Source organism: Ammodytes marinus (assembly GCF_949987685.1).
Source record: "Ammodytes marinus genome assembly, chromosome: 14".
Taxonomy (NCBI): Eukaryota; Metazoa; Chordata; class Actinopteri; order Uranoscopiformes; family Ammodytidae; genus Ammodytes; species Ammodytes marinus.
This window is the reverse complement of record NC_137218.1, coordinates 18543952-18570394: the sequence shown is the minus strand read 5'-3', so window position 1 is coordinate 18570394 and position 26443 is coordinate 18543952. Positions and strand designations below refer to the sequence as shown.

The 26443-nt window shown below is 40.5% G+C and overlaps 2 protein-coding genes across 6 annotated transcripts; one reads left to right on the top strand and one right to left on the bottom strand.

Moving 5' to 3' along the window:
* Positions 1-13536, bottom strand: gltpd2b (glycolipid transfer protein domain containing 2b). 5 transcript variants are annotated; one of them, XM_080041147.1, is made up of 6 exons: positions 13377-13536; positions 10730-11485; positions 10125-10610; positions 1895-1953; positions 1536-1717; positions 1-1389 (listed from the first exon to the last, which is right to left on the bottom strand). In XM_080041147.1, exons 1-6 carry the CDS (start codon positions 13483-13485, stop codon positions 771-773), a joined length of 2211 nt encoding a protein of 736 aa, XP_079897273.1. In that variant the 5' UTR covers positions 13486-13536; the 3' UTR covers positions 1-770. The 5 variants fall into 5 exon arrangements, with proteins under 5 accessions (XP_079897273.1, XP_079897274.1, XP_079897276.1 ...); XM_080041148.1 differs by having other exon boundaries at positions 1536-1714; XM_080041150.1 differs by lacking the exons at positions 10730-11485; positions 13377-13536 and adding an exon at positions 5099-9946 and having other exon boundaries at positions 10125-10266.
* A 2201-nt stretch (positions 13537-15737) lies between these two features.
* Positions 15738-24110, top strand: chrne (cholinergic receptor, nicotinic, epsilon). Its single transcript, XM_080040633.1, has 12 exons — positions 15738-15850; positions 19198-19331; positions 19431-19475; positions 19649-19758; positions 19858-20013; positions 21904-22004; positions 22091-22291; positions 22582-22696; positions 22797-22911; positions 22990-23197; positions 23485-23618; positions 23719-24110. Exons 1-12 carry the CDS (start codon positions 15781-15783, stop codon positions 23884-23886), a joined length of 1557 nt encoding a protein of 518 aa, XP_079896759.1. The 5' UTR covers positions 15738-15780; the 3' UTR covers positions 23887-24110.
* Positions 24111-26443: the final 2333 nt, after the last annotated feature.

Below are 26443 nucleotides of genomic sequence, written 5' to 3'. Positions count from 1 at the left end.
CCACACATATATTTATTAATTATAAACATGATAGAAAAACTTACAGTGTAAAACTGAGAAATTAATACTCGTTGCTCACACCACAGTGTGTGAACCACTGCATATATATATATATTTTCTTTTTCAGCACATTGATTGTGTGTGTAATACCTCTTTAATCAGGATTGATTGGTCCCAGATTGTAAGTCTATAAGGCGTCTAGACCTTCTGAGGTAGCATATTAAGACACCAAGCATTATCTATGTGTAAAACACCAGTCATTATCAATGTGTAAAACACCAGTCATTTTCAATTGAATTATGAATGTAAAGCAAAAATGGCCAATCACATATGGGATGGGGGTAGGCACAAAAACCTGATGTAAAGCCTTACAAAATCACTTCCCCTGTTGCACAGGGGACATGTCATTTGGGTGTGTAGTCTTGATGGTATCGTGTCCATCTGCTTTATAGTTCACAGTTTGTGTTTGGCCAGCATAAAAGCAATAGTAGCTGCCTTAAGATGCCTCTAAATTGAGGACAAGCCGAGACATCGTCACAGGAAATTTGATGAGGAATGTCTTTAGACTGAAAGCAAACTGACTTTCAGTTGATTGTTGACAAGGCACTATGGTTGGGTGGGATGATGGTAAACTTTAAGAATCAGGTCTATTCATGTTTCCTTGGGATTGCTTACACCTCGTTTGTAGCTAGACTTTTATGTGTGAGGTTATGGTGAGGACAGTGCAAAACATGGTACAAAACACGTAGAGGCTGCATGTCCTGTCTTTTCTATGGCAGATCCAGCATGCCATATTCTTCCAGAGTGTCCTGCGTCTTGTTGTAAACCTTATCGATGGTCTGAGCCACTCTGCTTAGCATGGCGCTCAGCTCCCCCTGGTTCTGCACACAGACCAGCCTAAAGAAGAAGCGCCGCTCTGGCAGGGCGATGAAGGCCATTTCGGCTGCACTGCGCACAAACCAGCTGTGGTGTTTGGCGAGGGTCTTCTGGTAGGCCTCGCGACACAGCTCCGAGGGGCTCCTGAGCCGGCCAGACACTGGCGTCTCTGCCAGCTTCTCCAGGAAGAGCTTCAGCCAGAGCAGAGCCCGATGCAGACGCAGGAGTGTCCGGCATCCGGACTCAGTCTGGTGTTTGAAGTCCACCAATCCACTGTTCAGCTCCGACAAGATCATAGAGCGTACAGAGTGGTAAGCACCAGTGTGCTTCGAGGCCTCCGGATTAGTCTTGGTCTCAGCCTCTGTGTTTGCAGTGTTTATTGAGTGTCCGTCTGGGCCCAGCTCTGCTTCGGGGCTCTCCTCTGACAACAAGGCCAGTTGGCGGATTATAGTGGTCTTGCTTTCTATTTCGTTAGATATCAGTTTAACCATTGGGCCCAGAGCTTCCATAAAGCTGGAGGAGTAACACAGAGCAGAGTGAATCATCTTACAAAGTCCAGATCGTTCTTAGAAACCATAAATACTTTTGCTTCACTACATTTTCTACAGTGGTCGTAAATCAATTTATCTTTCCACTGCCTCTATATCTGATGATCTTACCTCACAAGCTCGTCCCAGCTGGCCAGATACGGCTGAATCACGACGTCATTGGGTTGGGTAGACGCATCCCGCAAGTGGGAGAGCAGCAGTGGAACCTGGAAGGTCTGACCAGGGCACCCCTCCAAGACCTGCAGGCCCCCAGCCCCCTCGTCCCCACTGCTGTTGTACAGCTGGTGGAGCTGCTGACAGTGGGGGGATGGGAGGTGTGCGAGTGTGGGGGCGATTGACAGGGGACAAAGAAAGAGAGAATGTGGAAGTGATTCACCACATTCTAATAGGCCATCTGCTTCACAAAATCAACCTTCTGGAGGAAATGTACCAAGTGGCGAATGCGTTACAATCTGCTTATGTGCTCTTACCGTGTTCACCTGATTGTAGCCTTTTAAACAGGAATCCCAGTGGTAATCCAAGCCTCCCTCTAAATGAGGAAGTGAAAAGAGAAACAGGAGCACCGTTTATGTTTATGCACAGACTTTACCACTCAAACCTGAAGACAATCTGCTATGTACGGTGCACCTAGCACATCAGAAATAAAATATTTATAGGTTTGTATCTCCACATTAATCTTTAATAGTTATGGGTCGATAGGACAGTTAAACCCGCAGCAAGCGGAACTAAGTTGTCAACCCAATATTGACATATCCCCTTTATAGGTATTATAGTTATTGTAAGTGAAGAGTGGCTTGTTAATACATCCTGGAGTTACACAACAACTAACTGTGGCTCTTTCTGGCTTCACAGGAAGTGTACAGTCAGTTTTCAGGAATTTGTCTCCTTGAACAGCAGCCTGTTGCAGCCAAAAAGAAAAAGGATGTGAGCAGTAAGAGTGAACCATAACAGTAGATTACAATGAGCAGGACTGCATTACAAGTTTGTCACATTTTTGTTGTTGTATTGTTGTTCTTATTGATACATATATTCCTATTATAAAATAATATAGATTATGGTTTTTATATACAGTCTATTTTTAGATGAATAGAAAGTATCCTTTCATTTTAATGGCTCAATTCTCACAACAAGTATCACTGTCATGTGACAGATCTATTACATTCGTGAGGAATTCCAGTTGGATTGAAGGTCATACTGTACAGTGTATAGCACAAAGATGAGCATTATGATGGCAGCAAATACCATTATTTTGCCAGCAGATTGCGATATTGCTTTTTATACCCTACTATAAGCTAATTCCAGCATGTGACCAGTCAAACTGAGGAATGTGACTTCCTCAGCACAAATCATGTGCACAAGTTGCTTTGATCAATTATGAGCCCCATCAAGTTTTCCAACAAAACGTCTCTGCAGTGTACACACACACACACACACACACACACACACACACACACACACACACACACACACACACACACACACACACACACACTGGTTTATCTTGAGTGAAATTACTGAAGTCAAACTGTTTTGTTTAGGACCTCCTGGCATTACATCCGAGGCCCCCCGCAGGTCACCAGACCACACATTAGAAACCGGTGAATCTGACCGCCTTACAATGAAAAGCCACCGAAGCTGCCAGTCATTTCAAAAAAGTGACTGAAGAAGCGACTAAAGTTACTGAGCCATCTACAGAAACCCCCAAAGACATCCGTCTCCAAAACTAACCCTGGAATGTAGCTTGGCCAGATAGCCTCTCTGAGCTACAACTGCCAAAACATTTATTACTAACTTGACAGTGGCCTAAAGTAGATGTTGCCAGAAATGCCATGAGGAATGTGAAGACTTGCCACTACAGACTGAGAGCCATATCAAAACTTAAGTAATCTATATGAGTTACTATGAGGACGGAGAGCTGGCTGCTCATGCTCACTTTAGAAAACTCAGTGAAACACCTCAAATCTTTGAACTTAATCTTATCTAGAAAAAATATTAAAACACAAAAGATCAATCAAGTCACAACATACAAATACCTTGGCGTCCATATTGATAATATACTCTGCTGGAAGTCACACGTTGATAAACTGTGCACTAAATTGCAACAAAGATTGTACTTTTTAAGACGCCTGACACTGTATGGGGTTAGTAGTGAGATCATGTTAATCTTCTATAGAGCTATATTGGAGAGCCTAATCAGATATGGAATCACAGCCTGGTATGGCAACCTAACAGTGCAACTGAAAAACAGACTTAGGAGCATGCACAAAACAGCCATGAAGATCATAGGAATAAAACAATATGAGTCCATAGAGGAATTGTATAACCAGTCAGTTATTACTCAAGCAATACAAATCTCCTCAGACTCCACTCATCCACTATCCTCTGAATATGAGCTTCTTCCATCAGGAAGAAGGTTTCGTATGTCAAGATGGAAAACGAACCGTTTTAAATTATCGTTTGTACCAGCGTCTATTAAGCTTCTGAACAATCATAAAAACTAGTGCAATAGCCCATAGGGCAATGGACACAAGCACTCTACTGTACAGCATTTTAAATGCATTAATGTCCATAGGCCTGGTTAACTAGTGCAATAGACCGCGTGCAATAGAGCAGTGTGCAATAAACTCAGGCACTTTTTCTCGCACTTTCCTCGCACTTTAAATTGTCCGAATGTTTTTATGTCCTAGAATTACCGTGTGATGTTCTTGTTGCTTTAGCTTTGTCCGATGTGTAGGTTTTACTGTGTTTTTACTGTGTCATATTGTTGTTGTCTACTGGTTAAACAAAATTTAGCACAATGCCCAAGACAAATTTCCTTAACAGGACAATAAAGTTTACCCTGACCCTGACCCTGATGCTCACTTTAGAAAACTCAGTGAAACACCTCAAATCTTTGAACTTAATCTTATCTAGAAAAAATATTACATGGTCCAAGTTCAACCTTGTTCAATTCTTATCAGTTTATTTGAAAAGAAAATCCCCATATAAATGTATATTTATGAAATGTCAGATTTGAGTAAACGGAAAGGAACTATTAAAGTTATGTTATTTCTTATAATAAAGGATATTTCTTTCATGATTTTTTATTCAAATTAAGACTTAAGACAGATCAACGATACAGTTAAATACTTTCAGAGACTTGTTCGAATAGACACAGATTCCTTTGCCTACAAAATATCTTGTGGAAAAACTATAAACATATTCTGTATTGAGGCAATAAATTATCTCATGTGACAAAAGCTCAGAAATAGTGTATAGAGTCATTTGTCATTAATCGTTGCAATAACATGTCAAATCCTAAACATGTCTGTCTGGTTGATAAAGGTATTCTCACTATACACTCAAGGGAGTGAGCAAAAAGTGGTTTGCCCACCATGCTTGGTTCAGCAGCAACCACGCCATGTGACACATTCCTGACTTAGAGCACATGCATAGCATACAAGGGAGGGATTGTATAAATGAATAGTATAACACTCTCACACACACACACACACACGCACACACACACACACACACACACACACACACACACACACACACACACACACACACACACACACACACACACACACACACACACACACACACACACACACACACACACACATATATATATACATACACAGCGCACACACACAATCACACACCACATGCCCACACACAGAAATACTCACGGAACCACAGGGAGCCGAGGAACAGCAGCAGGACTAAGATAGCAGCCGCAGCCTTGCTCTTTACACCCATACTGAAGTCCAGTTTCGGGTCTGCCAGTCCCTCTCTGTTCCTTCTCTTTGTCTCTATCTTTTCATTCCTCCGTGTCTCACATGAGTCCTTGTCCCCTTGCACAGGCTGTCACCACAATTACTCTGCGCCGGACCCCTGCCTCTGAGCCTCCCACCAGCGTTCTCTCAAATCCTTCATTCTCTTAAATAAAACGTTCTCTCAAACATTTCAACCTCAAACAGCCTGTATTAATGATTAACTCTGTCTAACAACTGCTGACTTCCCCTCGTCACACCAATACAACCCAGCCGGCTCTTCCTGTCTTTTGGTCTTTTTCCGCCCCTTCCCTGACTTTCTTTGATTCACGTCTTTCCTCTCTCCTGCCCTGGTTTCTAACTGATTTTAGAGCTGTCTGTCCCCTTGTTGTGTTGCTCAATCTGAGAGTCCAGAGATCAGTCAATTACAGCCACTGCCTGATAAAGCAGAGCATGAGCAGCTTGTCCTTCAGTAACCCCCTTCCCTCAGATTCATCTTCCATGTGTGTGATATTCATGGTCAGTTCGAGTAAACACTTGCTCCCTCTCCACCCCTTCTCTTCTCCTCCCACTACTCCCACTACCCTCCCTCCTCCTCTCTCTCTCTCTCTCTCTCTCTCTCTCTCTCTCTCTCTCTCTCTCTCTCTCTCTCTCTCTCTCTCTCTCTCTCTCTTTCTCGCTATAACTCATTCACACACACACACCATTGAGCAGCAGCGCTTTCACAGATTTTTGAAAACACATTGTTTAGGTGAGAGCACAATATTAAACAAAATCTAAGTAAATCTCTATAACCTTGTTAAAGTCAGGCCAGCCTGGAGTAAACCTCAGTCTTGATTTACTGGTTGGACAACACAGACTCCTTTCGGTGGGACAACAGACAGCAATGCGATACCAAATCCATGTTTGTCAATGAATAACAAAGTCTAACCAGGCTTATCCTAGCTGAGACTGCAATAGGGAACAAAGATGTCCATCCGGGCTGATCTTATTGATTAACAAAGGATTTTATAGCTCTACAAAACCTATAGTAAGAGCACACATTAATCTATTTTGGAGAAGAAAACAAATACATTATTTCCTCTTTTTGTTTGTTCATATTCCATAATATCCGTCTGGACTTCTTACTATATATGATTTAATGATTCCATTATTCAAGTCCAAAGTCTAAGGCGTGTCAATCAAACAGGAGGACTGATGCAGCACACAGGGTGTTCCCATGATTATCACTATCAGGGGAAGCCCAGTGATTTGTCTCTATCAGCGGGCCTGCTGCTGCTGTGGGGGGAGGTAAGCAGGCGTTGAACTCCATACTCAAGCCGTACCACATGTGAGCTCTTGAGGAGGGACTTAACAATGGTATTTTGCAGCTGAGGAGCGGGAAAATTGTGAAAGCAGGGGCATTAATGACTTGGCTAGGAGGGGCCCGTCATGGGGCTTTTACTCTGTACAACCAATGGACTATCCCGTCTGAAATATGCAGCAACTGACAGAGGACTGAATCCCTGTGAAAACATGTGACCCTTTCAGAAGACTAGAGCTGATTCACTACACACAGTTAGATCTAATTGAATATTCCGATGGAATCAAATCAAAATAGATTAAGTTTTACAGTTTTTTACGATTGCTAAACCACAGTGGGCACAACTGGAACGACAAGTGCAAAACTCTAACAACAGTATGCAGAGCAGCGGTTCATTCGTACCAAACTGTAGCTCATTTTAGCTCGTTTTTCATTGCTTATACACAACCTTCAAACCTCTACACACCTATCTCATGGCTTAACCACAGCCTGCACAACACTGTGGATTTCCAGCACTTTTTTCAAATGCTAACACACTGCTGCCACAACTATAAACCACACATTCAAAACAGAATTAATCCCTTTCAAACACTGCGGATTGCAATTTCAACTCAAACACTAAGATGTCTTGTTTAGACTTGTTAGTGAACATATACAGTATAAAGGGAAAGCTCAAAAATATATTTTTTTTTGGAAATGGACCCAGGAAGACAGGTTGTTGGAGGTAGAAGAGTGGCAGTGAGAGTGTGGATGTGTGGAGGAAGACCTAGAAGACATAGCTGTAATGTCTGATGAAATACAGTAAGGGCAACACTGATAGACCCTGTTGTGAATCATGGTCTCTCATTGAGAGAGGCAGGGTTGAGAGTGCAACCCAATCTGCAAAAATCTAAAGTTGCATCTGTAATACGAATTTTCCAGCAAACAAACAGCTTAGAGTTGCATCCTTACAGTAAATGACAACATTACAGGAATTGATTTCTGTATTACAATTTTAGAATATTTACACAGATAAATACTACATTTGGAAATGTTTTCAATAAAGTATACAAAATGTGTATCTATTGAAGCAAACGTCTGATTTTCATTTCTTTTTGTTTTCCTAAAAAAAATGGTATTTTATAAAATAAACAATTTCATGTGAAAGAATTTCACCCTTTCATCAAAGAAACTATTATGTAATTTGTGTGAAATAACTCATACTATTCAAACTGTAAAGATTAAAAGTTTGTAATTTGTGTATTGGGGTTTGATGCTAGTGTTTGTACTCTGAGCAGGTTCTGAGTGACAGTGTGTGTTATCTCAATGAGGCTGGTTCATAGTGTTTGCTGCACTCAAGTGAACTGTTCAGCTCCAATGACTGTTGGTAGTGCAGACTGTAGTTAGAGTTTTGCACATTGAGCTACAGTTGTGCCCACTGTGGTTTAGCGATCGAAAAAAACTGTAAGAATTGTTTGTATGTCGTCAAATAAATAAATAACTTAAAAAATATATATTCTTGACATGATGCACAAGTAATCAGTACTAAAGCACATGGTATGAATTCACACTGTCTGTGCTGTGTTTGTGTTTGGAGGTGGGGAAGAGGTATCTTGTCACTGTCAGATATCACCGCACTTGTATTCCATCAGGAGACAAAACATTCAGCCACAGCACCAGGATTAGCCTTGTAATCCAGTTTGGTCGCGTGAATAAATTGGCCAAGAACAGGCATCTACAGAGCTACACAATTGGGTGTAATGGCAACAGTGGTGAGAAAAGTGGCGGTAGGCAATGCTTCAAAGAAGGATAAAGCTCCTAAGAAGCTACAATATGGTACAAGGTCACTGCAAACTGAAAATACAGTATGTAATGTCGCAGTAACCTTTAATATTTGGCCACCAAAATCTAATCTTCGAGTCAGAGTAGACTTGTGCAAACTTTGGAGAAAATCACTCAAAGCGTTAGTATATCACTCAATATTGGGTTCATTTGACCTTGACCTTTGAACCCCATAATGAAATCAGTTTATATTGTAATCAAAGTGGAAGTTTGTGCCGTATTTGACGAAAATCCCTCAAAGTGTTCTAGAAATATTGCTACATGAGGCGTGATGTCACAGTGACCTTGACCTTTGACCTCCAAAATACATTCAGTTCATCCTTGAATCAGAATGGACTTTGTGCAAACTTTGAATACAATCCCGCCAAGGGTTCAGGAGATATTGAGCTCACAAGAATGGCTCAGATGGAAGGACATACAGTACGTACGGAAGAATGGACAAAACATAACGCATCTGACCTTCAGCTATCGCCAGGAGGCATACAAGGGTGATGTAATTGGTTCTTGTGGGTGTGACCCCTGGTGGCCTGTGGGCTAATGTACAAGTTTAGTCTGAAAGTTTTAAAACTTGTATGTGTAACAAGCGCGAACAAACGGAATGTTAATACGTAAGCAGAGGTTTGCGTTGTGAGATTGAATGGGTGTTAATTGGTGCACAGTTTAACAGTTATTGAAGCCCTATCTATGGATGACACAACAGTGACTGCCCATTTAAAAAATGTTGTCATTGCATATTTCAAACAGTTCTTGGTCCAATCACATTTACTCTGCAATGGCTTGCATCCCTGGACATGTTCAGCACTTGTTATAAAAACAGTTACACATGCCTGTCTAACTCTTCGGCCTCCGTGGCACTGCATGCCAATTATCGTGAAGGTGGAGTTGAGAGAAAAATTCTTGGCTTCAGCTGAACTGAAGAAGCAAACACTGGACTTCACACAGACTGGTTGTAGTGGGGAAAACACCAACCTGAACTGAACACATTGCTGCACAGTTCCTTTGTATTAATATTTGCCCATGTGATTTCCCCATGTTTTGCTTAGGCCATAATGCGTATAGTTTGGCAGCATACTGCAGAACTGTTCTGGGAAGAGACTGTGTTTTAGGCGGGACATATACAGCCCTTCTTCTTTCTCTGAGCTCTATCCGGGTGTGAGACACACAATCTGCCTTCTGGAGGCTCTAGTTACCTTAAAGAAGCTCATCTCTGTTTCCCTAAATGTATATTTAGAAGTACATCACATTCTGTGCAACTCACATGGCACATTCCAAAAACCCATCCGTTGCCCTTGTCACAGCACAGTGACACTATTTATATTACTCACAGGACTAATTATAATAGCATATTCAGTCTCTGGATTTGTAGTGAGTTAAATGTCCTGACGGTCTGATTCGTACTCTTTAGAGGTGCCTTTGTTCGCATTATCCACTTCAGTTGGAAAACAAACAAAGTTCTCTGACTTATCTTGATGCGGATCCATGCCTCTGTCTCTGTGATTTTATGACCGCGGTCTGCAGACCTCTCACTACTGAAGCCATTGAAGTGGTAAGGCTCTGTTGTATGTAGAAATACCCAGGAAACATAACAAGGGGAGAGCAGGCCTGGAGGCGTTGTAGCACCCATGGGTGAATGGATCTCTCTGTTCTCACACACACACACGCACACACACACACACACACACACACACACACACACACACACACACACACACACACACACACACACACGCGCACGCACACACACACACACACTTAATATACTATACAAATTGCTAATAATTGTTCTGGAAGGTATAGGAGAAGGTACAGGATACTTACCACTGTTATTTGTAAAAAACTGCGTTTTTACACATGGTGGAGTGCTAGCTTCTGTGTTGGAGCTAGAGGCCTCTTCTGGCATATCTGATCCTGATCCTGATCCTGATCCCAACTCTGAGTCTGAGCCTGATCCTGATTCTGAGTCTGAGCCTGATCCTGATTCTGAGTCTGATTCTTCAATTCCTTTGAACCTTTGTGTATCGTTGTGTGTGATAAAAGCAGCAGTGGCACTTAATGATATAGTGCTAGTTTCTGTGTTGGAGGGGCTTGTGGTATGGTATTGGCCAAACATCTCTTTATCTCCCAACCCTAAACCAGAACTCAGGGAGTCAAACGTTGAAACAGGGGTAGTTTGAGAGACATGGGTGGGGACTGTGGTGACTCTTGCAAGGGTTTTATTTGGCTCGGAAGAAGAGGTAAAGCCAGACTGATCACTTTGGGTGGTAGATGAATCTGAACCGGAGACATCTGTTTTCTTTGGTAACACTGTGGAAGTACGGATAGGGTTAGAAAATCATAGGATTGAACTTCTTTCTATAGACATTAATGAACACAAAATAACAACAAATGAAGGCAAAGCTATTGGGTAGGGACAGTATATTTACCATTATTATTTTGTGGATGCTCCAAATGAATTTTTGCTGTTTCAGGAACTGAATCTTCCTCTGATATTCCTGATCCTGATCCCGATCCTGATTCCGATTCTGAGTCTGATCCTGATCCTGATCCTGATCCTGATCCTGATCCTGATCCTGATCCTGATCCTGATTCTGAGTCTGATTCTTCGATTCCTTTGAACATTTGTTGATCTTGACTTAAATATGTACTGCTAGTTTCTGTGTTGGATGGGCTTGTAGCATGGTACTGACCAAAAGTATCTCCATCTGAAGACCCTAAAGCAGAATTCATAGAGTCAAAGGTGGAGACAGGGGCAGTTTGAGAGACAGGGGTGGGGACTGTGGTGACTTTTGCTAGGGCTTCATTTGGCTCAGATGAAGAGGTAAAGCCATACTGAGCATTTTGGGTGGTAGATGAATCGGAACCGGAGACATCAGTGATCCTTGGTGACACTGTGGAGATGTGAGCATTTGAAACACTCTTAGTTGCGGTGGCATGGTATTCACCTCCAGGCTGGAGCAACACAAAGGCTGTAGACTTCTCACCGGTCTCCCCTGTTGAACTGCCCTCTATGATGTCACTTACTTTGGAGTCAGAGGACGGCTGGTGGGATGCTGGAAAGATTCTATTTCTTTGGGGGGATTTAGTCTTAAGTGAAGGGGGAAAGGGTGGATCCTTGAGGATCGCATCCATCGAGACATCTTGGAGAACTTCATCAGCTTTGGGGGTGGTCTGGGTCACAGCTATATGACAAAGAGAGATGGAAAAACCATAGGTCAACTTTAGTGTAAACCTACAAGCCTTGACATGAGTGGGAAGGAAAGTTTCCAATTATTTTCAAGTATTACATAAATGACCACAAAGGGCTTATGTGCTTTGTGCTACGCCCCAAATTCTTGTATATACTTGCGTTATGACCTTTTTCGATGAGGTGTGGTGACAAGCAGCAATGATGAACCTGCGTGGGTTAACAAAATAGAGGCAGCCTCCTCAAAGCATCAGTTTAAAGGAGAGCATACCGCACATTTGACACACCCATTACAATTGATTACTGTACTTATTCTGTTTTCATAAGAAAGAAGACGTTATTTATTGGGTTTCCCTCATTTAAAAGTATATTTTAACTGCATGCGTAACCATGGCTTGTGTGGAAAAGATCGCATTTTATACTACTTTACACTTTTACTCTACTATATTTATGTATGAAATAATGTACTTTTTATGCCCCTTTTAACTTGATAGCTATAAGATATATTTCAGAAAAAAATATAGACTTATCTGTATCTATATTTTTAGATTTAGATAAGTTTGAAAAATACAATACATTGAACCCCATTAATCAACTCTTGGCCCCTCAGATTTATCTTGTGACCTTTTGGGGGGCCACTTCTAAATTGTTAGTACAAGTCTGAGCTAATTGGAGTAGTAGCCTGGAAATCCAGACCTGCCGCTAGGCGCTGGCAAATAAAATTTGCTGCGCCTGTTGGTCTGGACACTCTCCATTGAAGCTCATTATGTAACTATGTCAAGAAATCCTGAGCTACGTTTCAATTGGTTCTATCTGATATGGGCGGGCCAGAGTCAAACGATACCGGATGACGACAGTGCTGTGCGTGCACGCGCCGGAGCCGTGATAGAAAACATCAAAGATGGCTACGGATATGTTGTTTGAGTTTGAGACAGTTTTGGCCGCGACCCTTTACGATTTGGAAGACGGCAATCTGATCTTTCATTAGCAAGTAAGAGGAATGTTCTGTTTTACCGACCAACCACGGCAAAAGTTTAATTGAACAGTTATTCCCGCTGTTCGCTAAACGAACGGGGCTTAATACGTCACCTTGTTCATTCCTCTGATTTGTTGCAGTGCTATCCAATTGCGTGCAGTGGCATTTGAATTGCACGAGTAGGAGCCGCCCCTTGAGTTGGAAATTACTTGATCGTGGCCAGACCCTCTATCGTTCTCATCTCGATATGGGTCTGGATTTCCAGGCTAGTGGAGCTATTTACTTGGTTTTGTTTTTGTGGTAGCCTACTTTTACCAAAGTAAATTATTTAAGGACTACTTACATTACTGACCCTAATAAATTATAATCTGCTGCTTTGTAAAATCTCAGTAAAGTAAAAAAGGGATTACAATAAAATGAATTGAAAATAAAAGAATACAAATGCCTAAGATGCAAATCGCCAGCTGCTCTCTCCATTCATGTCAAGTCATGTTCAGTGTTCCCTTTGATTCTACCGGTTGCCCAACCTTGCGTAATGGCTCCTTTGCTGATCTCAATACAAACACGTTAATACACATAGAAACAAAGAGAGCAGGTGGCCACAGGGAAAGTTCTGAATCATGCACAAAAAGGTCATCATGGATATTACTAAAATTTCAGAGGTCTGTATAGATACCTTAAATTTCTTTGACCAGCAGTGATTATCTTACATGAAGATAAAAGCAGAAAAATCTTAATATATATATATATATATATATATAATGTCTTAATATTAAAGTTAATCCTCTAAAACAAAATCATGTATACATAATTATACAGATATTCAGCTAAAACAAAAATGCTGCTGTAAGCATTCAAGATAGATACACTTAGAAAAAAAGATAAAATAAGAAAAAATGCTTTCACTTACTATTAACGGGGTTTAAGTGAACAACAGCAAAAAGTCCAAGAACAACCCCAGAAGCAAGAAGTCCGAGAACAACCCCCAAAAGAAGTTTCCTTGTCTTCATACCAGACATTGTGATGCAGCTGTGGACTGAAGGTAACCGGCGGAGTGTGTGGGATCTGCTCAACTGATACCTCAAACATATAATTCATGTCTTTGCCTGTTATACATAGCAGTGGGTAGGTGTAACATCATAACAATAATGGGTTGCAACCCACAATCACACACAGGAGGGCTGGAACACCTGTGAACACACCCTCATGTTCAGAAAGTTCATTTCTTTTCAGATACTTCAGGTTGAAAGGAGATGAAAGAAAGAAAATATTTAATCAGTTATGAATGGGACTTTATGACCTAATTCATTTACCCCTTCCATTCCATGTGACACAAAATACAATACCACTGGTGGGGCACACTCATTCTCTGTACTTGAATTGTATATAAGGCAATGTAACAATTCATGGCAGCCAGATATTAACAAAACATCAACAACACAACAGCCTAAAATTAAAATAAAGAAGCACTAGAAAAGCTACATTTTCATTGTATGATTATGATTAATATAACTGACTGAAGGGCTAAAGCTTCTTCAGCCAGATATATTAATCATAATCCTACAGACATCATTCTCTGGTGCCATCTAAGTCAAAACATACATAGCTACTCTTATGCAGTTTTAGTATCTCAAAACAAAACCTTCACCATGACATAGGTCAAAACTCTTTGGCAATTAGATACTTGTATTTAGATTCACAATGGCATCTGGCTACATAAACAAATATACTTGATTATTATATATGACTATAATATTAATATTATATTATGACTATAATATTAATTTCCATAACAGCGTTTACTGTGTTTAAAGCAGATGAGGACACCATAAATAAAAATCCATACAACATATGAGTTAGGAGAGTCGAGGTGCCTTGCCACTGGTTCAATGAGGGTAAGGCTGGTATCCTAAATTCCACTTTATGCCTATAGGAAACTGTCACTGCCACTACACCACCCTGACCCAATTCAGCTGCACAATCCTTCAGTATGCAGCCCTTCAGCCCATCTTGTCTAGGAGCATTCATCTAGGAAAGGATGGAAACCTACCTTCACTCCTCCACAGTGATTGGTGAAGGGGAGTGACTGTGTTGGTCAGGGTCCAGCCATCCACAGGGTGAGTCCTGTCAAACCTGTGATCTGTCATGTCTCGCATTACAGTCAGCACTAGGATGCAAACATACATAAAGGATATACAAATGTAAAAACAGGTAAAGAGAAACAACAGGGCTTATTTCCAGTCCTGCCAGTTGTCGTGGACGTTTTTAATCAGTTAAACCTTGTGGGAATAAATGAACTGAAACTTCTCAATATAAACCATTTAATAAAAGTAGATAAAACAACAGAGTTACAGAGTAAAGTTTCCAACCTGCATGGTCAGCCCCCGACGGGACTGACCCTATATTTTGGTCAGACAGGGATTTTAAAGGCCCCCTTCAACAACGGGGGTGTCAACTAACAGATGGTCAAACAGGTCTCAGGGGTTTATTGTGGTCATTGTGGTTTATTGTGGTCAGCCACAATAAACCTTAAATTAGTTTAAGCAACTGTTGTCAGCACATTTCTTAGAGGAAATGCACACGTGTTAAACTGATGTGATATACATATAGAAAAACAGATCAATACGATGGTTACAAATAAATTTGCCCTCACACCAGTCTGTGTATTTATGAGCCTGGCAAATTTCACTCATCAACCAGCATTTTAGTCAATGCAATGGCATGGTTGCAATTACGAGGTCCTGACATCCAAGGCAAATTGTTGAGGACAAAAATCAGTTCTTCACGTCAGCCTGGACAGTTTATTAACAACAGTTGCCACATTAGTGAAACCATGTTCAGATCCTGTAATACAGCATTCACAGAGACATATAATCTAGGCTGGAAATTTCCCAGGGAAAAGTACATTTATTATCATCTTAAACATTTATAGAATATTACAAGGGTACTGGAGATATACTTTATGGGAGATAAACATCTTTAGGTCTCAATGTCCCCGTTTTTTTCTCTTCTTCCCCCATAGAAATACCTTGATGGAACATAACTGGCATCACCACAGATCTGTCTAATGATCATTATGATGGTTATTGTGGGTGACCGGGGTCTGACTTGAAGTCCTGGTTTAGTGACTCGCCAGCTGCTGCTGTGTAATTTGAGCCATGCATAGCGACAGCCGGGGTTTTTGGTGGGGGGCGATTTAGGGCTCCTCTTCACCTGTCTTTACCCCCTCTCTCTCTCTCTCTCTCTCCCTTTCCCCCTCTCAAACTTAATATTTAAATATAGTGTAGCTCCGTGCAGGGGAGACGTCTTGCAACATGATGGCAGCACGCAGTTTTGGGATATTTCTTGGAGTTGTAACTATTCTCGGGACTTTAACGGTTCAGGGTAAGTGGCGCAGGGGCGAGCTTTTGGCACATCCTCGTCGACTGGCTTGCTGCTGTCTTATCTATCAAAATAATCTTCTGCCTGTCACGTGCAGGCAGAAGATCAGGGTTCAGACTATGAACCAGCTCTGAAACTTCTCCAACATTGATTGGCATGCCAGAGATAGCTTTCTGTACTTTATACCTCCTGAATAATGGTTGAAACATGTACACACATACTGTTGTAAATGATCAAATTTGTGTTGATTTAAACTAATTCAAGAAGAAGAAAAACTTATTTAACTTTTTTTGAGCACACATACAGTATATCAACAATATACAGTATACTGTATGTCATCAGTTTTATTGTGAACTAGACTATGCACTTACCACATACAAAGCATTTAGTGGTTTTGTCTTTGCTCATTTACAGTAAGTGCACTTTCTTGCAAACCCATTAATACTGATTTAGAGTATTGTCAGTTCAATTTGTATGTTGAACACAACAAAAGGGATTTTAGCATCAAGGAATCAAACAACTAGCCCTGCATGTCCCCTCTCTCTCCCCATTGTAACTCTGCGGTTACAACTAGAAGAAGAAGCACTTGTGGGCAAGTGTTTCTTGAGTTAATCTTCTTGGCAAAGGCTAGACTATATATATTATCGTCCGGGTACGTTCATCATGTTATTTCGATATCACATGGAGTTTGGGAACAGTGCTGTAGGTTGGGGTCCATTTTTCAAACATGATCTCCAAGCACTGCTCACCTTTCCTCAGAAGGCATACCTTGTGGTGCTAGGAATTATACTGGGTCAAACCTTTTGGACTTCATCCTAGACAAGCTATTTAAACCCTTACAGATGAACCCAGTGTTGTAGTAACTTGATTAATCAAATTAACATTATCACAGTCAGATTGCTCCTCATGTTTAAAATGGTCTCATTAATAGAAGGGTGCATTGGACATAGGGACACGGTCATTTAGGGTGAGCTTGGCTTGCTTTCTATCCAGTCAAACACAAATGTTGCAATGTTTACCTCTGTTGACATGTTTTTCTGACCTGTTATGCTGTCTGCTTTCTGTTGACCTCAAAGGGTCATTTCAGCCCAATCACAAAATACAAACAACCACATTTTCTGACTGACATTTATTGCTGGCTATTGTTTCCCAAACATTCCAAACCATTTTGATCGTCCCCTTAGTGGTCACCTGCAGGCTGTCTCTGGCGTCATCCTTTTCCTCTCTCTCTTTCTTACTCTCTCTCTCTCTCTCTGAGCATGCTTAGGTTTCATCTGCGGGAAAGTGACCAGGTCAAAGCACGCGAAACATTCACCACACTTTGTATACACAATAATGTAACTGATCCACGTGAGTCAGTGGATTGAACTCCATTTAGAAGTAGGTCACAGTAGCGTGCAACTCATGGCCTCAATTTGAAATTAGTGTTTTTCTCTCTCCATCACTTTAGATTGACACATCTCACTGTGCTAAAATGGATTTTCTTTGGAATGTTGGTCTTTTGACGATGATACATTGTTGCTGGATTTTGATAAAAGAGAAACACATTCTCTCTGGGTTACAACAGTTTAAAATGTAAAATTTAACAATATTCAATAATTAACAATTGAAAAACCCCTGGGAAGTGAGACATCACAAAGACTGTCCCATGAGAGAATTACTATTTCAGCTCATGTGACATTTCGGCGCCTGATTGAACCAAGCAGACTCATAAATACATTGATCATAGGGGACAACTTTACTGCATTGTAGAATGTGTTACTCTCACTATTTTTTCCCTAACAATGATATTCAATTTTAAGTAGTGTAGTAGATGTCCTGGGTGTTACTTAAAGTTATATCTTACAGTTTCCCAGCTGCTGTGTAATCTGAGCTACAAAATAGTGACAGCTGGAAGGGAAGGGGCTACAGGTCGGAAATAACCTCTGCCTTTTTCTCTCTTCATTTATCTTGGAGTTATTACTGACATAATGTGTAGCCAAGGAGTATATTGCACAATGGCACCATTGCCATAACAGTGAGTGCAGTTTTAGGCGTCTTATTTCTACATTGGCTCATGTCTCTGTCCTGGGGGTGGTGTTTTTCTCAAAACTTGTGCAACCACACAGCAAAACATTCAGTTCATTCAGGATACAATGTTCAGAAATGTATTTAAAATTCCACAATATTTGTTAAAAAAATCTATGGAAATGTATATGAGATCAACCTAAGGTGAAATCTGTTTCGAAAGTGTAAAGGCTAATATGGGTTTAAGTTGGTTAAAGTGTAGGCCTACCATGCTGGGGATTCATTAGAAAGCATATAGGCTTACCAATACTGGATTGTAAAACAATATTATATTGGATTTAGGCCTATGCAAATAGGGTAGGCCTACATTGAAATGGTAAGGGATAACATACTGTATATAGTTACAGCAATACAGAAAAGTGATAAAGTCACCAAAGTGGCTTAATAAAGTCAGTTACCCAGCAGCTGCCTAATGTTTGCTAACAGTAGCTAACAACACTAACCACCGTAAGCTAGGCCTTCTGGTCATACAAGACCAGTAGCTTGGTCTGTTGAGGATACTGTTGTTACTTAAAAGACTGTTACATGTGAATGTATCAAAGACTCTTAAAGTCAGTAAACTGTCTGAGTAATGTTAGCAACCCAGATATTTCCATCTAAAGTTGGTTATGTTCCACTGACATGCTCATGTTATATGTTCAACAAGTCCAGTATGAGCTTGGAAAGACAGCTTTTAGCTTCAGTGCCCCTAACTCCTGTAACGAATTACAGCAACAAAATAAAATAAATACCTGACTTCATGTCCTTTAACAAATTTAGACATGTTATATAAAATCTGCCAAACTCTACCTGTAACTATCTGAAAAAGGCTATATTGTAGGCTAGTTTGAAAATATGTTGTACTTTCATTGCACACATTCTACATCACTGTCTAAATGGTTCAATGGTTTTGGCTCTTTTTATCAGCTTGTTGTGAATTTGATGTATTTGTATGGTAGGCTACATTGTGTTTGTGATGTTGTTTTTTCCTTTGCAATTTTGTTTGTCTCGACGTCATTGGAAATGAGGGTCAACGTCAACCCTCAATGATCTTGAGTATAAATAAAGGTTAAATGAAATAAATTAAAATAACAGTGGCTGTCAGCCACTAAGCTACTGTTTGTTATTTCATGAATCTTGACAAAGCAAGCTTACTTTTTGCAGTTGTGGTTGTTGCCCTACACACATGAACATCGTTTCACTGTAGATTATATCAGGTGTTTTCTTCCCCTCACATAATCAAACACAATTCTAACAGGTATGCAAATTAACTGAATTCATATGTCATACTTTTTCCATTGCAGTACAGTGTAATGAAGAGTCGCATCTGATCAGTCATCTGTTCAAAGGCTACAACAAGAATATTCGTCCGGTGGATAAACCCGTCGACAAGGTGGAGGTTCAGATCAAGCTGACGCTCACTAACCTCATCTCGCTGGTGAGAGCTCGTCCAACAAAGACACAATGTTCACTGGAGTATTAACTTAACATGATTACCAGCTCAAATATTCACACAACTTCTTTGCTCACACCACAGAATGAAAAGGAGGAGACTCTAACGACCAATGTATGGATTGAGATTGTAAGTTTTCTCTCTTTTTATGCTTGTTTTTGTTTTGTTTGTACGAAGCCTGGCAAGACTTTTGGTTGTGGTTGTTTCATTTTTCAGGACTCAGTCCTTCTGACTTATTCACCCCTAAGTTGGGTCTTGTTTTTAATGTCAATTGTGAACTTTCTCTACAATGTTATCTCTAGCAATGGACTGATTATCGTCTTGTCTGGAACGCCTCTGATTATTATGGCATAGAAATAATTCGTGTCCCGTGCTTGACTGTATGGCTTCCTGACATTGTCCTTGAGAACAAGTAAGACACTAATAAGTGAACTATTTTCCTGCATGAATTTTATTTCTTTTTTTGGAACAAATTTAGGTGCTAACTGATTATGTTCTTTATCCTCTGCAGCATTGATGGCAAATTCGATGTGGCTTACTATGCCAATGTGTTAATCTCCAACACTGGTTGGATGTACTGGCTGCCTCCTGCTATCTATCGCAGCACTTGTGCCATTGAGATCACCTACTTCCCATTTGATTATCAAAACTGCACACTAGTATTCAGGTGCGTTGCAATTATATGATTTAAATAAATATACACTCACCGGCCACTTTATTAGGTACAGCAGTTAATTTTCTTCTTAACACATATAACTAATCAGCCAATCACATGGCAGCGACTCAATGCATTTAGGCATCTAGACCTGGATGGGACAACTTATTGAGGTTGAAACCGAGCAACAGAATGGGGAAGAAAGGGGTTTTAAGTGACTTTGAACATGGCAATGTTGAGGGTGCCAGGAGGGCTGGTATGAGTATTTCAGAAACTGCTCATCTACTGGGATTTTCACTCTAAACCATTCAGAGTTTGGCGTAAACAACATAAAAGTATGGATACATCCTGCCATGCACCATCAAACATGCCACGTTCAAAGTCACCTAAACCCCCTTTCTTCCCCATTCTGATGCTCGGTTTGACTTCAGTACATTGTCTTGACCATGTCTAAATGCCTAAATGCATTAAATTGCTGCCATGTGATTGGCTTATTAGCTTTTTGTTTTTATAAGCCATTGAACAGGTGTACCTAATAAAGTGGCCGGTGAGTGTATATACACTTACCAGCCACTTTATTAGGTACACCTGTTCAATGGCTTATAAAAGCAAATAGCTAATCAGCCAATCACATGGCAGAAAATGAATGCATTTAGGCATGTAGAGGTGGTCAATATAGTTATATGTGTTAAGAAGAGATGGAACTGCTTTACCTAATAAAGTGGCCGGTGAGTGTATATACATACAATATATATATATACACTCAACAAAAATATAAACGCAACACTTTTGTTTTTGCTCCCATTTTTCATGAGATGGATTTAAAGATCTAAAATTCATTCCAGATACACAATTGTACCATTTCTCTCAAGCATTGTTCACAAATCTGTCTAAATGTGTGATAGTGAGCACTTCTGCTTTGCTGAGATAATCCATCCCACCTCACAGGTGTGCCACATCAAGATGCTGATCTGACATCATGATTAGTGCACAGGTGTGCCTTAGACTGTCCACAATAAAAGGCCACTCTGAAATGTGCATTTTTTTGCTTTATTGGGGGTCTAGGGACTCAGAACCAGTCAGTATCTGGTGTGACCACCATTTGCCTCATGCAGTGCAACACATCTTCTTCGCATAGAGTTTATCAGATTGTCAATTGTGGCCTGTGGAATGTTGGTCCACTCCTCTTCAATGGCTGTGCGAAGTTGCTGGAGACGGCTTATGGTGGAGAAATGAACATTCAATGCACGAGCAACAGATCTGGTTGACATTCCTGCTGTCAGCATGCCAATTGCACGCTCCCTCAATGCTTGTGGCATCTGTGGCATTTTGCTGTGAGACAAAACTGCACATTTCAGGGTGGCCTTTTATTGTGGACAGTCTAAGGCACACCTGTGCACTAATCATGATGTCAGATCAGCATCTTGATGTGGCACACCTGTGAGGTGGGATGGATTATCTCAGCAAAGCAGAAGTGCTCACTATCACACATTTAGACAGATTTGTGAACAATGTTTGAGAGAAATGGTACAATTGTGTATCTGGAATGAATTTTAGATCTTTAAGTCCATCTCATGAAAAATGGGAGCAAAAACAAAAGTGTTGCGTTTATATTTTTGTTGAGTGTATATATACACACAGTAGTATATATGTTGTATATACAGTATATACTACATATGCTTGCTGATTTACTAGTTGTTGTTTTTTTCATGTTCTTTGCCCTCTAATGGGTTTCCCATCATCGCCTAATTTATATATATGTCTTAATTGGAGCCTGTATGGGGTAAAGAAATAATGGAACCATTTAGAAAGCTACACACATGCTCATAAAAGTGAAGGTACAGTATATCCAATTAACTTTAGTTTTCTGTTCTATTCTGTCCTCACTGCCACAAACCCAAGATCCCAGACTTACAGTGCCAATGAAGTGGACCTCATCTTGGCTGTTGATGAAACAAGCACCACAATTGAGTGGGTTGACATTGACCCTGAGGCTTTCACAGGTGCAGCACATCCACATTCAATACTCCAATATTCAAGCACACAATTGCTCTGCAGCTTATTCATTAAATTTTTTTTCACCCCGCAGAGAATGGTGAGTGGGCCATCGTTCATCGTCCAGGCAGGAAGCTGATCAACAAACGGTATTCTCCAGACGACCTAGAGTATCAGGAAATCAGCTTCAATCTGGTCATCCAAAGGAAGCCCCTCTTCTACGTCATCAACATCATCCTGCCCTGCTCCCTAATCTCCTCACTGGTCGTCCTGGCTTACTTCCTTCCTGCACAAGGTCTGTAAAGCAATTGTGTTATTCACTACAGATATTATTACAAAGATTATAATGGTTTAAAATGTTGTAAAATACAAACATTTACCCCTATCCCTAACTAAAGCCAGATGTTATTATATGTTACTTACTGGTATACTGTTTATAAAATGCCTTTTTAAATGTGTTATACAGCATTTTTACTGCACATATAGCAAGCACACAGAAAGTACCGAAAGTGTTGGGTCCCAAAATTGGTATTATTTTTTTTAAATTTGGGGTGGTATCCTAAGTCTCTGTTGTCCCCTTCACAGCTGGGGGACAAAAGTTGACTGTGTCCATCTCTGTCTTGCTGGCCCAGACTGTCTTCCTCTTCCTTATCGCTCAGAAGATCCCTGAGACATCTCTCTCTGTCCCTCTCATCGGCAAGTGAGTCAGCGTGTGTTTCCGGCAGTCTTTTTTGGTATCTTCCATCCACATGGTTATGAGTCTCCTCTCCAACACAGATCTTCTCTAATGTCTTCCTCAGGTACCTGATCTTTGTGATGTCTGTCACAACACTCATTGCTACCAATCAAATTGTGGTGCTGAACTTCTCCCTGCGTAGCCCCAACACTCATACCATGTCCTACACTGTCAAGCATGTAAGTACATCCAGAGCAGGCGAGTCAAGTTTGAGTGAGTTATTTTATGTGAACAACTGTTTTTTTTTCCACATGCAGTTGTTCTTGGAGATGGTGCCTCGCTTCCTAGGCATGGACCCAATGGTGGACGACACAGACATGACAGCAGAGGTAAACGGAGTGAGGGAGCGCCGGCGCAGCTCCTTTGGCCTCATGCAGAGAGCAGAGGAATACGTATTGAAACAACCCCGCAGTGAAATGATGTTTGACAAGCAAAGAGAGAGACATACTATCCATGGATCGCTGGGTAAGACGTCCATGTTTAAAAACTGTGACCCAGGTCTTAAATCTGACTTTTGGAACACATGAATGTTTGTCGCACAACTCCAGCTCAAATGCTTGCCTGAATATGTTAAAGATGTTACCATATTGCCAGTAGAATATATACATTTGTAATGGTGCTTCGCTGGACTTCACTGTAGCTTGGTCTGATCGTGGTGTATTAAATTGCTTCATTAGTATTGTCTCACAATATGGCATCAGGCAATGCTTGGGCATACTGCTGTCTAATTGTCAGTGTCTTCTTCCCCCTAGTGGACACTATGGATATCAGTAGCACAGCCAACCTTTATAAGAGTTTGGGCGACGCTGCACCTGAGATCAAGCAATGTGTGGATGCCTGCAACTTCATTGCTGAGAGTAAAAGACAACAAAATGACATTGGATCGGTGAGTGTCACATACAAATTTCTCTACTCCTCCAACAGTTGCCTTATCTAAACTGGTATCTTCATACTCTAATCTTTATTCACTTGATTTCTAAATTAAGGAAATTGAAAGCTGGGTACTGATTGGCAAGATGATTGACAAGGTGTGTTTCTGGGTGGCCCTTCTCCTCTTCATCTTCGGCACAGTGGGGATCTTCTTATCGGGACACTTCAACCGGGCACCTGAATTCCCATTTCCTGGTCAGGATAAGAAATATTCCCCAGCTTAATTAAAAAAAAAAACTTTCTCTCTAATGAAGCCTTTCCAGGGGTCACCATGTATCATTCTGTCTATATTAAGGCTGAGGGAGTCCCAGGCTCAGATTCATGGTTGATTTAGCTGAGCTTAAATAACAGGCGTAACTACAAATGTGCCTGCGTTCATATTCACAGCTTAGACTCATCTTTGTGAACTCACCGTGGGTTTTCCTATGAACAGGCAACGTAGTTCCAAGCTCTCCATCTTAGTGTAAGATGTTTGAATGTATTAAATGGATGGATGTGTTCTAGTTTTTTTTCTAGTTATTTTTTTAAAGTGATGTTTTAAATCATCAACATAACCATCATGTTCATCATAAGAATGATACCAATCAATTTGTTTGTCTGTTTTGTGGTATAAAGGACAACAGGTTGCGTTTAGACTAGCCAATTCACGACTGTACTGGAAGTTGTGTCTGGTAGAGCGAAGCATTTTTCAGATTAAAATGTATACGGCCTTGTACAAAGCTATGAATTGTATGGACTGTATTCATAAATAGCAAGAAAAAACGTTTAATTGACTGCTAAAGATGCCATCTTTCATGGGCTCATAAGAACAATCCATGTGTCAAACTGCAGAACCTGCCAAGTCTAGAAGAACCTGTGCATGTAACCTGAGCCAGACAACTCTGAATCCAGCATTTTTCTTCTTAATACAATTTATAGAATGTCTTGCTAGCAAAGGTAGATGGCTCGGAGGGATATGTCTTGATTGATTGTGCCATGTTCTTTTCTTTTAGAGATACGTTTTAGTTTGTGCATTGTGACCTGTTTAATAAATGTATTACGAAGTGTGACTTGTGTGAAAACCCCTAAGGCACATACAATTAGGAAAGGGTGTTCTCATCTTGAATTGAATGTCAAGGTAGTCTTTCTTACACCTGACACATATGCAGCTCAGAGATGTTCCAAAAGGGAGAAAAGGATCACAAAATTGTAATAAGCGGTCACAAGTGCGTTATGGTTAGATATACTTTGTTGGTGTATGTTGTTCTTCTGCTGTTTGTCTCCTGACTGAGAAAGTAAGTTCAGTTGGAACTAGTGTAACAAAATAATATTGTAAATAAAAATGTGCATTATAAAAGGAAGTTCATGGAAACTATTTGCAAAAGGAAAAGTTGTAATTTAATTGCCATGTCATGACAAAATGTAGGCTACATGTTCCATCCAATGTGTTGAATGCTTGAACTTTTAACTTTTTAATCATGTTCATTCCGTTTTATGTCCAGTTCTGTAACATCAGTGGGTACTAGAGAGAAAAAGATATCCTGACCTTTTATATACTATCTATGGTCGTATACGAATCAAATATGTTTTCATTATGTATACAGTATATATCAAAGAGATGTTTAGCAAATATATTTCATTCTCAGTGTAACAAAACACTGGTAATAAAAACTAACTTAGAATCCTGTTTTATTCTTAAATTCGATTTTGAATGATACTAGCCTATGCCTTTATAAAAAATAATAAGAATTGTGTAAAATGTAGGAATATGTGCACTGTAATATAGTAATATAATAATCTAATATGTAGCCTTTATTATGCAAACTTCTGGACATGTAAAATAATGTGAGGTGCAGGGCCGCCCATAAGGGGTAGAAAGTGTGAAAGCTTTCTAGGGCCCAGCCACTTGGGGGGGCCATGGTCTTTGGAAGCCAAGAACCTACCTAGATTACCTTTATTATTAGATTTTTAGATATTTATGTCAATATCTATTCAAAGTTGGGTGTTTACACAGAGCTGCGGCTCCGCTTACGGCCATTTAAAAAGCAGTAGAAAAGCAGAAATGTTCAAAATGTTTCAGATTGAGCACAGAGGAGTGTAACTGTTTCAAACATAATCCATCCTATAAACCCTTTTGGCGCTTTTCCACCGCAAATGTAGCTCGACTCGACTCAACTCGACTCGACTCAACTTGGTTTGGTAGCAGCACGGGTCGTTTTCCACCGCAAATAGTACCTGCTGAACGTGGGCGGGGTCGTCGTAAGGGGCTGAAAGCCTACTCCGGAGCAAAGTAGCAGAGCAGAAATTGCGAGCAGTTGTTGCACTATTAACTGAACCAACCGCCAAAAACATGGATGAAAAATGTTTAAGAAATACCCCCCTTGTATCTGTTTGCTAAAAGAAGTAGAAGAATATTGCTACGGGCCATTAAAAGGGATGGTTGTTGTCCCGATGTGTGACTGTGTGGCAGAGTCAGCTGTAGGGATGCGTCACGTACATCATGCATGTAAACACGGGCATGATAAAGTTGACTGTTTAGTGCTTGTTTCAGGATACGTGTTTTCAAATGCAAGCCGTGTCTCAGCCTGAATATTTTATTGAGGTAATCAGTTCAGTCCGAGGCTTGTAATGTAATCGCTCGCTATCATGTCTGTCCCAGCTGGCTACTATTAGCCTAGCTGCTAGCTGCCCTACATGTCTCCTCTCGTATGATAAGTAACTTCCCCAACAACCAACACTGGGTGAGCTTAGCGAATATATGGAAAATAAATTCAGATCTGTGATGCAAATCAAATGAAAGAG

Coding starts and splice junctions, on each gene's coding strand:
- gltpd2b (XM_080041147.1), bottom strand. CDS start 13,485: ATGTCTGGTATGAAGACAAGGAAACTTCTTTTGGGGGTTGTTCTCGGA. Junction 11,486..13,376: donor TCACTTAAACCCCGTTAATA/GTAAGTGAAAGC, acceptor TTTGTCATATAG/CTGTGACCCAGACCACCCCC. Junction 1,718..1,894: donor GCTACAATCAGGTGAACACG/GTAAGAGCACAT, acceptor CCCCACTGTCAG/CAGCTCCACCAGCTGTACAA.
- chrne (XM_080040633.1), top strand. CDS start 15,781: ATGATGGCAGCACGCAGTTTTGGGATATTTCTTGGAGTTGTAACTATT. Junction 22,292..22,581: donor TTACTTCCTTCCTGCACAAG/GTCTGTAAAGCA, acceptor TCCCCTTCACAG/CTGGGGGACAAAAGTTGACT. Junction 23,619..23,718: donor AACAAAATGACATTGGATCG/GTGAGTGTCACA, acceptor TTCTAAATTAAG/GAAATTGAAAGCTGGGTACT.